General features: G+C 35.0%; 1 protein-coding gene across 4 annotated transcripts in view; it reads right to left on the reverse strand.

Annotated features, from left to right (window-relative positions):
* Positions 1-11,287, reverse strand: part of trip10a (thyroid hormone receptor interactor 10a) — a 73,726-nt gene extending 62,439 nt beyond the window's left edge. For 3 of the 4 annotated variants that reach the window (XM_087242630.1, XM_087242629.1, XM_087242631.2), the window contains exon 1: positions 10,997-11,280. In XM_087242630.1, coding sequence (XP_087098756.1) covers positions 10,997-11,020 — 24 coding nt within the window. In that variant the 5' untranslated portion in view covers positions 11,021-11,280. 4 annotated transcript variants of the gene reach the window in all.
* Between the last annotated feature and the right edge of the window lie 353 nt (positions 11,288-11,640).

The following is an 11,640-nucleotide window of genomic DNA, read 5'->3' on the forward strand; positions in this document are numbered from 1 at the left end:
TTATTGGAAAGAAGTTTCTTTCGACACATTTTTAAACATAATAGTTATTAACAAAATTCTAATAATTGTTTTATTTTATCTTTGCACATGATGACAGTAAATAATATTTTATTAGATATTTTTCAAGACACTAGTATACAGCTTAAAGTGACATTTAAAGGCTTAAATAATATATTGATGGGGCTAAAATAGTGACCTTAAAATAATTTAAAAAAATTAAAAGCAACAATTATTCTAGCCTAAATAAAAAAAAAGATTTGCTTCAGAAATAAATATGTTATAGGAAATACTGTGAAAAAATCCTTGCTGTTAAACATAATTTGAGAAATATTTCAAAAAGAAAAAAAAATTACAAGAGGGCTAATAATTTTGAGTTCTAATCTTATTAACAATGTGATTTTTTTAAAAATTGGACACTTCAATTATTCTGCATACGCTCTAAAAAAATTGTTTTCAAATATTCAACCCAATGTTGTGTTAAATATGAACAAACCCAACAGTATGGGTAAAATAAACATAGTATTAATTTTATTTAAAAAATAATATATATAAAAGATATATATTAGCGAAAGAGGAGGGATCCGGCGGCGAGAAGGGTGCGCAACTTATTTGTGGACCGGGAGGGAGACTGCAGATTATCACTCATTCACGGGCATTATGAGTTCCGCAAATGCATAGAGACTCCCAGAACTTGGGATGTCTGAATATCACGTTTAACAACTATAGTGAGATGCGATCCATTTGTACATCCTTGACAAACTGTCCGACGTGCACTGCTCTCTGCCTGGAGCTTAGATGTGCGCATGACAGTGTGTGGCTGTGTGTGTGTATGTGTGGTCACGTGATGTGCATTTTTAGCGGACGGAGGGCTGTTTAGAAATGCTAAGTAAAATGGTGTAGATGTGGATTATTTTCGTTCTAAAATGCCATTTTAATACAAAGACGTATTAGTTTAAACGGGGCCTGAGTATGTAGTTTTCGCGAGCGGGCATCAGAGGATCAGCAATGCCATAAATAACTGTAATGCATACCGTATCAATATTGTTTACCTTAATATGTTTGTCAAGTAATATATTTATTGGCTGGCTGTATTGTACTAATGCTTGTTTTTGAACGAGAGAGTGTATGGGTGTTTTACACCGCTGGGTTGCAGCTGAAAGGGCATCTGCTGCATAAAAAAAACATATGCCAGTGTAATTGGTGGTTCATTTCACTGTGATTAATTAAAGACTAAGTCGAAGGATAGTGAGTAACATTTTATTGTTATTTTGCATAATTATGACAAAAATAATATTTAAAATGTCATAATTGTGTTAAAAATGGGTAAAATGAATGAATAATATATGGGCAATTATCTAATTCCTTACGTCAATAAAAAAAATATATAGAAAAAACCAACTGCTTTAATAGGAGTTTGTAAGTAAACTAAGCCCTTAATTAAATTAATCTTAATCAGGGATGTCTTCAGTATGGATTCACACCAGCAGTTAACATCAGAATCTTTACAGGAACCAAAACCCCCTTTGAAAACATCCAAAACAACCCTGGCCATAATTAACAGCAGGGTTCCTCTTATCTCCAGCATTGTATTCGTCCCTGTCGTCACCCCTCCCTTGTACTTTTCCTCTCTCATCAACTCCACCTTCCCATACAACAAAGCTTGATTTCCCAGCCTGAGAACAGAGGACCAGTCCACAGCCTCCACTCGCCCAGGGTCAACAGCGAAATACCGCTGTCCTTCGTCATGCTCTAATGACTTAATATGGAGCCTGCTGTGCGGCATATCTGAAAGCATAACGCAAGAATTCAAACAAACACACAGCCACACTCCTATTGGTGAACAGGAATCTTAAGCTGCCAAAAATAGTTAGCAGATTAACAGCAAAGGAGTGGACGAATGCCACGGTTGAGCTATGGCATTTAATGGATAACCCGACCAAAACCAATTAAGTCAAGGGAAAACCAAAGCACACTTTCCAAAAGGGCCTGGCAGGCTGACAAAAATAAATTGCCATATACGGTGCTCAACATAAACGAGTACACCCCGCACAAATCTCTCATTTCAATTTTTATTTTCTATAGGATGCTTAACAGTATTGTATTTGTGCATATACATTAGTTGAGTCAGTACTGAAGACAAATCTGGAGCTTATCTAACAAAAGAAACGTACAATAACGTCCCAAATATGGTACACCCAAATAACAGTCCAAAAACTAGTACACCCAAATTTATAAGCTAAAGAATAATATTAGGCAAAAAAAAAATAAAAAAAAAAAAAAAAATATATATATATATATATATATATATATATATATATATATATATATATATATATATATATATATATATATATATATATATATAAATAATTTAAATATATATATATATATATATATATATATATATATATATATAAGAGATACAAAAAAATATATATCATTTTGTTGAAATTTTGTCATTTATTTCTGCAATATTTTGCATGAATTTAAATGTATTATCTTTCCATTTCTAAAGATGTTCTGTGACTAAAATATTCATTCATTAATTTTCTTGTCAGCTTTAGTCCCTTTATTAATCCGGGGTCGCCACAGCAGAATGAACCGCCAACTTATCCAGCAAGTTTTTACGCAGCGGATGCCCTTCCAGCCGCAACCCATCTCTGGGAAACATCCACACACACAGTCATACACTACGGACAATTTAGCCAACCCAATTCACCTGTACAACATGTCTTTGGACTGTAGGGGAAACCGGAGCACCCGGAGTAAACCCACGCGAAGGCAGGGAGAACATGCAAACTCCACACAGAAACACCAATTGAGCCGAGGTTCGAACCAGCGACCCAGCGACCCAGCGACCTTCTTGCTGTGAGGCAACAGCACTACCTACTGCGCCACTGCTTCGCCTGACTAAAATATTATTTTAATAAATATATACTTTTAATAAATCTGTTTTGTTCAAATGCATCAATATATATTACCCATATTCACTGAAAAATGGATACAAATATTCGTTTTCAAAATCTACTCATCTATGCCGAGCACTGTAACCAATCTAATATACTGATAGAAAGTATCATGATTTAGTACCTTCTCTATAAATTCAATCAACTAATAGCACAGTATACATTTCATTATATAACATAGTGTAATATTATATAATATTATACACTAATATTGTATAATAGACCTGCACAATACTGTAAAATCCTGACATATCCTGCAAAAACTCTTGCAATATTATATTTATCTACATTATATATATTGCATTATCAGGGTTTTTCCCACATTTAATTTATTTATTTTTTTGTCATGCCAAAGACTTATTTGATTTTGATTAATAATTGTGTTTTGCGAACAAAGCAGATGGCTGTGATATTTGTAAATGCATCAATTGACATCACCTTTGACATCTCCAACATGCTTTGGTATCGATCATGTTTTGTAAACTAAGTTCTGATCGCTTTCTTTACTACCTGTTCTAACAGTGATTGGGTTTTTTTTCATGAATATATAGGATAAAAAAAAAACTTACAATCTGTTTTTTTTATTTTCTTATTTTCTTATTTTTTTTATTTTGCCATTCAATTAAAATATATAATTACTACTGATTAGGGCATCGCGATGGCGCAGTGTGTAGCACAATCGGCTCAAGCTAGAACCAAGAAGGTCGCTGGTTTGAGCCTCAGCTGGGTCAGTTGGCATTTCTTTGTGGAGTTTGCATGTTCTCCCCGTGTTTGGGTGGGTTTCCTCCACGTGATCTGGATTCCCCCACAGTCTAAAGACACGTGGTATAGGTGAACTGAATAAATTAAATTGGCCGTAGTTTATATGTGTGAATAGGAGTGTATGGGTGTTTCACAGTGTTGGGCTGCCGCTGTGTTCATTCTGCTGTGGTGAACAAAAAGACTAAGCCGAAGGAAAGTGAATGAATGTTACTATTTGGCTCATGAATCTCACGGGTATTTGAATAGTCTTTACTGTGAATAACCATGCCACAGCCACCACCGCCATGAGCAATTGTGACCCTGAAAAAATCCTGAATACGGGTACAATTTCATTAGATGATTTGAAGAGCTTTTTTGGAAAGAAATTATTCCTTTGTAACTTTTTTTGTACTTTATGATTGTCCTAAGTCAAGCAGCATTCAGGTACAGAAATTTAATAACAACATTTAATGTAAAATAACCCTGTGTAGTCTACATTGTATTAATAATTCAGTAAAATTGATCTATTAATAAAGTTTTAAATGTTATCATTAAAGGGGTGGCACAGTGGCTCAGTGGTTAGCACTGTTGCCTAGAGCTAGGCGATTTAGCAAAAAAAAAAAATCTGTGTTTTTTTATAAAGTTTGACCAATTCACGATTTCGATTTCGATTTTCTTTTTATTGTGTTACTAGTCTTCTCAAAACATTACAACAACATGACTAAAGTAACATTCTCTTTCAAAGTAACTTGAAAAACCATCTGGTTAAGGAACATTGTATTTTTAATGGCCGTGTCATACAAAAATCGGTCAAGGTGTAAATAAATGTAAAACAAATTCACGAGTTAAATAGCGTTGCTGAAGATTTGAATAAGAAATATTTGTGTAAATATTGCAGTTGCAGGAATACAGAGGTATTTGTTGCAAGTTTTGCTGAGCCTAGGAAAGATTGGCTGTCAGCTTGGCTTTGACTTTGTCTTCTGATTGAATGACAGGTTGTAAAGCTGCTGCCTTTTTCTTAAAAAGATACAGTGGAAGAAAAGGACTGAACATGGGAACTGTAAAGCCTAATTTCACCCAATGTGTGAAGTTGTGGACGTATAGCAGGAGCAAATACAAGTACCAGATGTGTGTCTAATATAAAATAATATATTTAATCTATTTTTCTTTTTTCCCCCTTTTAAATACTGATCATTTGATGCGCTTTGCTCTACTCTCTGTATTATGCTGCCTGATCTGTCTGGTTTTCAACTAGGTCCGCTAAATAATGTCATAGGGACGGGTACTTTCATTTTCACTGCTACAGGCCCTCACCTCTGCTCGTGTTCAAACCAAAAGATCGGCGCGGTTTTTCACATGGCAGGTTTTTACGTCCTTCATACATGTTGAGATCGAGTTTATCGACTTGATGAAGGAATGTCTTGAAAATCCACACAGACGTGCATCAAATAAAATCCTACATGACTTCACGCTTTAACAGGCAGTCAAGCAGGTCGCACACCAGAAGCACATGACACACAGCGCGCACATGACAGTTTAAATTATCACACACCAAACACGCACATTCGCATGATATTTAACATGAAACTAATCAGATGGCGCTCTGTGGGCCGGCTGAAATATGAACTGCTTCGTGAATCGTGGCTGGGCGGCGCCGGTGTGTGTATAGAAAATCGCGATTGCTCGATTTGATTCAAAATTAAATCGTCTTAAAACGTAAATTCGAATTAATCGAAAAAATCAGAAAAATCGCCCAGCCCTACTGTCGCCTCACAGAAAGAAGATTGCTGGTTCAAGTCTTGGCTGGACCAGTTGGCATTCATGTGTGGAGTTTTCTTCCACAGTTCACATGAGTTTCCTCCGGGTGCTCCAGTTTCCCCCAAAATCCAAAGACATACCATATAGGTGAACTGAATAAACGAAATTGTCCGCAATGTGTTTGAGTGTGTGTGAATGAGTGTGTATCCGTGTTTCCCGATACTGGGTTGCGGCTGGAAGGGCATCCTCTGCATAAAACATATGCTGGAATAGTTGGTGGTTCATTCCACTGTGGCGACCAATAAAATGGAATGAAAGGAAAATGAATGAATGAATTTTGTAATTTTTTGTTTCTAAACTCTCTTTAGAAAACACTCGCAGTTTACTCTATCATGAATGAACTCTGCAGTGACCCCACAGATCTCATGTATCGTGAACTGATCAACTACAATCCTTTAATAACTAATAACAATGTGACTTTTGAAGCTAATATGCACACTGACTATTGTGTGAATCGATGTGACTATTGTTCACACTAGGCTAATAAACGATATTATAATCACAATGAAATTAATGTCAATAACAATGATGCGCTCTGGACTTTTTTACTCTTTATTGATCTAAGAGCCAATCACACCCCAGAAAAGTGCAACAATGAGAGTCTTAAAATGTGTTTGATATTAGAGATTCTGACTTCAACAGAAGTTTGTATATTGCACAGCCCTACTTCCCAAATAAGAAAAGCATATTGATGCGAACACAACTTTCACTTCTACAGAGCTGAAACTGCAGTAATTTCCCTAGTTAAAATGTCCCTTCAAATGCACAGGAATGGGAAACTTTCTAGTGAGGCTAAGCACCAAAATAAACAGCGATGTGGACTGGATGATGTGTTTTTGTAAAATTAGGGCAAAACTAATTAGGCTGGTGCGCTGGAAGATGGAAAGGGGACATCGGACAGAGGCCTAGAGGGAGCAACAGCAACGAGGTCAAACAATCCCCACCCACTTCAGCGCAACGCTCCATTTACACACTGCAGGTCTGTAGTCAAATCTGCCTGTGGTCAAAAGTGGTGGGAACCTCTGCGCGGATGGGATGGGATGTTATGGGATGGCAATCAGGGAATTGGGAAAACAGGCAGGATGAAATACAGGTCATGATGATCCAACAGTGTCGATTTCTCCAATTCTACTTTTGTGAGCGTGCAAGACTGGTCGCTGACAATAAGGGCGCACAAACTAGACACTGGAAATTGGCAAGTGCAGTAATAAAAATGAAATAAATAAATAAAAACAAGCTTGAAACAATTTAGTGTTGCTCAATATCATCAATACATGAGTTCATCACTGACTATGGCAAGCCGTTTTCACTTTTATTCATTTGCTCGATATAATTCTCGATATAAATAATTAAAAAGGTAATTACATTAAAATCCACTGGTAATGTTACATAAAAATCCAGCATTAAAAAAGATAATTCTTGATATCAGTATAGAATATACATTGCACATTGAATAGAATTATACATTGTATTTTCATAAAATATGTCACTATATAGCAGAGATGCCCAAGCTAGGGCCCAATATCCAAAGTTGGCACATTATAATCTTTGATATAACTCATGCCGTCTGAGAAAGGAGTACGAATGATAGGCAGGGTTGGAGCAAATGCTTTTAACATAGATTGTCATTTCTAGTTTAAATAATCTTTTTTGTTTGTTTGTTTGTTTGTTTGTTTGTTTGTTTGTTTGTTTGTTTGTTTGTTTGTTTGTTTGTTTGTTTGTTTGTTTTGCTGCTGAGGTACAAAAAAAGACAACTGGAATTAAATGTTTCATTTAAATGTTAATTGTACGTAAATAAATACTTTGTAGAAATGTAAATACTGCCACTCGACAGATAGAGGACAATGCAGAAGACATCTGCCAGCAAATCATAATAAACTCAGGTGCAGCTTGACTAGTGTAACTCCATTCTGTTAAAAATTGATCGTTTTTACTGTATTGAGTTCATTACAAAACGTACTATGTTAGTTAATACAAAGCAATGTTTTCTAGTTATTTTTAAATAATATTAAATAAATTAGGGAGTAAGTGATGGGTTGTGGCTCTAAGGGCATCCGCTGCGTAAATCATATGCTGAATAAAGGCTGATTTATACTTCTGCGTTAAACGCCGGCGTAAGCTACGGCGCTGACGAATAGCCCTTCGCCGTGGCCGTCAGCGTCACTGACGTGCACCTCTCAAAAAATGTAACTACACGTCGTAACAACGCGTAGCGCAAGCTCTGATTGGTCGGCTTGGTAGCGCTGACGAGTCTGGGCGGGACCGAGAGCCGCACGAATGGCGCGAAACCAATGGAGCGATCGTTTACAAGTGTGGAGTCCTTTGAAGGAGCTCCGGATGGAAAGTTCTTTTTGTGTTTACCTCATAGTTGAAGTCGTTGCATGTACGCCGGTTCCTGCCTCAAAATGAGCGAGTTTGAGTCACTTGTACAACCAGGAAGTGTTCAGGAAAAGCAAAACAGAAGCGAAGAAACTCGACACAGAGGAACATTAACACCTCACTGCCAACTAGCGTTTTGGAAGTGTTAATGCAGACCAACAGAGACAGCGCGCAGAAGTATAAATGCACAGCTGCGCACGTTGCCTGCGCCGCGAGTTGCGCCGGTCACTTGATGCAGAAGTATAAACCAGGCTTAAGTTGGCGGTTCATTCCGCTGTGGCAACCCTAGATTAATAAAAGGACTGAGGCTAAAAGAAAATGAATGAATGAATAAAATTAGGGAATACCAATGGCAGCTTTATTTATCTTCAGCCCACTAGTCTCAATCTAGTTTGGTTTTTAGCCCTTTATAAGAAAAAATTGCTATATTTGCACATCTGCTATAGGATCAATCATAAAAAATAGATTTCTTACTATCTATTGGTTACAGCTCAACTATTCAATTCAATTCAATTTTGTTGTTGGAATACCTTCCTAAATCTATTTTGCATCTCACAGAATGTACTGTCTCACATCAGTAAAGAACTACAATGAATATTATAATATAATGGACTACACGATTTTTATATATATATATATATATATATATATATATATATATATATATATATATATATATATATATATATATATACACATTTTTGAATTTTATATATATAAATTTTTTTGAATTTATAAGTTTTTGAATTTCAATTATCGTTGGATTTTTTTGTTTGTTGCCTGTTTTTGCTATATATATATATATATATATATATATATATATATATATATATATATATATATATATATATATATAGCAAAAACAGGCAACAAACAAAAAAATCCAACGATAATTGAAATTCAAAAACGAAAAAAAAAAATGTATAAATACAAAAGGAAGACATTCTCAAGATGCCAAAATAAAAGATTCATAATACCTTACAATAGACAGAGCTTTTACATGTTGTACAGCTTTGAGAGACTTCATTAACAGAATAATTTAGTTGACAAATATCTTGTATAAAGGAGATTTTGAAAGTCGACATTTGTGGATGAAAAATGTACCATTTAAAAATGATAAAATTAACAAAATTGTTCATTTGTTTATCACCATTTTAAAATTAACAAATAATTTCTTTTGCATTCAATGTTATCAACACATTGTTTTTTAGCAGAATAATCAGAAAAACAGTCTTTCCAAAATAATTGCACACTCTGACAATCAACAAATAAGTGACATAAGGATTCCTCAGTTTCAACAAAGTGAACATTTTTTCTCAAAATCTGCAAATTTGTAAAGTTACATGTTGGTTGGGTATATATTATGTAAAATCTTTAAATGAATGTCTCTTAATTTATTTGAAATGCAAAAATTGTATGGTAGCAGGACTACACATACAATATTTAACAACATATAGACTGACATCACAATGTTAGCACATACATACACCATACTAAAAAAAAATCAATAAACTAACTAGGAACTGCATATTAAACTCGTCAATAAGTTAAAATCAAACAACAGACTTTCTGACAGAAAATATAAGGGCAAGCAAGCAGTTAGCGCTAACCATTAGCATTAGACTAAGCTTTTCTAAGCCAGGTGAACACCTAAAGTCAAAATAAAAACAGCTTTCCAAATATAAAGAGTTGTGGGGAAGACTTTACTATAAAAACAAAGTTTAATTTATTTTGAAAAGTTATTGGTTATTATAGCTCACCTAAGTTATGCCATATTGAATTATCGCCTTAAACTAACATAAATATGCATAAAGTGCAGTGACAGACAGACAGACAGACAGACAGACAGATAGATAGGAGCAATTCCGTGCAAATGTCAACCTTGCCATAAAAAAAATTTTAGTTTTTACCAAAATACGGAAACCATTTCTGGGTTTTTTGTGTAAGCAAGTATTTTACAGTACTTAAAAAATACTCAAAAATGCATCTGTCAATGTTTTCAAACTATTCTATTTGATTTACCAAAGTCACACAAATGGTAATTTCACATGCGTCACATCCATAACAGAGAGATGTCACATCCATAACGACACTTTTTCCTCAGAAATGTGAAAATATTAAATAAAATAAAACCAAGCATTTTTGTTTTATAGAGAGCCGACTCTAATCCTTTTGATTAGCATTATTTATTTTGGGTTGTGCAGTTTAATTCACATAATTTCTACAAAGTGTGTTGTATACTGTAAACTCGCAGACTTTTTTGTCACATCCATAACGCATGCTTATTTTCCTCATTTAAAGTACAAAACACGTTTACAAATTGATATTTTTCTGCTCCCATAACTCTGTGGCTAGTTGCTCTAGAAAATATAATTAAAATTTTCAATATAATGTTAACATATACTTTTTCTGTCAATTTATGTGTTGAGTTTTTACTGCAAATGTCACATCCATAACGCTGGAATTGCTCATAGATAGATGGATAGATGGATAGATAGATGGATAGATGGATAGATGGATAGATAGATAGATAGATAGATAGATAGATAGATAGATAGATAGATAGATAGATAGATAGATAGATAGATAGATAGATAGGACAAACCAATGACAGTGGCAAAACAGTTGTTGTTGTTACGCTTTTGTTCTTTTTTTAATGTGATAGATAGATAGATAGATAGATAGATAGATAGATAGATAGATAGATAGATAGATAGATAGATAGATAGATAGATAGATAGATATTAAACAGTGAGTGTATGTGGAGACTGCAAACACTGATAGCGGCAAAACTGTTGTTGTCGTTGCTACGCTTCTGTTCTTTACACTGCTTTAAAGCGGATGTTCACATTAAACGTGGCGATAAATCGATTTAAGCGTTGACAACTGAACACATCGACAAATCATGTCAAAAACCAGTGTAACAATATACCAGATGGATATGTGATGCATTTATCCTCTTCCAGCTTACAGTATCAGAAAGTCACTGTTATTTACGCCTAAGCACTTTCAGTTGCGAAGTTCATAGGTTACAATAAATCGGAACCGAAAAGATGAGGCATAAAACGCAATAGATTATCCTCTGAACTTACCCAAAGCTCAGTTCCCCAGTCCATGTTCAGCTCCAGCCGCTCCACTCTCCCTCTCTCTTCTCTCTCAGGCTGAAAAGTTATATCCAAACTTACAAGAGCAGCAGATGTTCAAAGCGGGATCAGAAAAAGAAGCGCGTCATTCCTTTTCCCGCATTCGCACGCGACATAAAACGAAATCGATTCAGGTTTGAGAGCTACTTTGCGGTGCCACAAATACTTTTTTTCTGTGCAAAGCGAGAGAAGGATCAACTGGATTTCATTGCCGCGTCACTCCCCAGATCCCTAATTCTTAAAGGAGCCGCCGGATCCAGTTTCCAGCTTCCAGACTGCATGACGATTTACAGTGGGAGGGAGAGCTGAAAACCAAAGGGCGAGCACATGACCTTTATTAAATTATTAAAGCCACACGTTAACAATTATTAACAATACTCTTGTTTACATACTTACTGAGAACTTTTTCTCCTCACTTTTAATCACTTTAATCACTGGTAATCAGTTTGCTACTTTGCATAAAATGATAGCATGATGTAGGCATAACTATGAGGTACTTTATTTTAATCCATTCAAAAATTTATGAAAATTGTAGTTAACCCAGATAGCAAAATGACATAATTTTAACCTAAATTCAACGTTTCTTTTGATAT

This window comes from Danio rerio, chromosome 3, assembly GCF_052040795.2.
Source record: "Danio rerio strain M-AB ecotype USA chromosome 3, GRCz13ab, whole genome shotgun sequence".
NCBI lineage: Eukaryota > Metazoa > Chordata > Actinopteri > Cypriniformes > Danionidae > Danio > Danio rerio.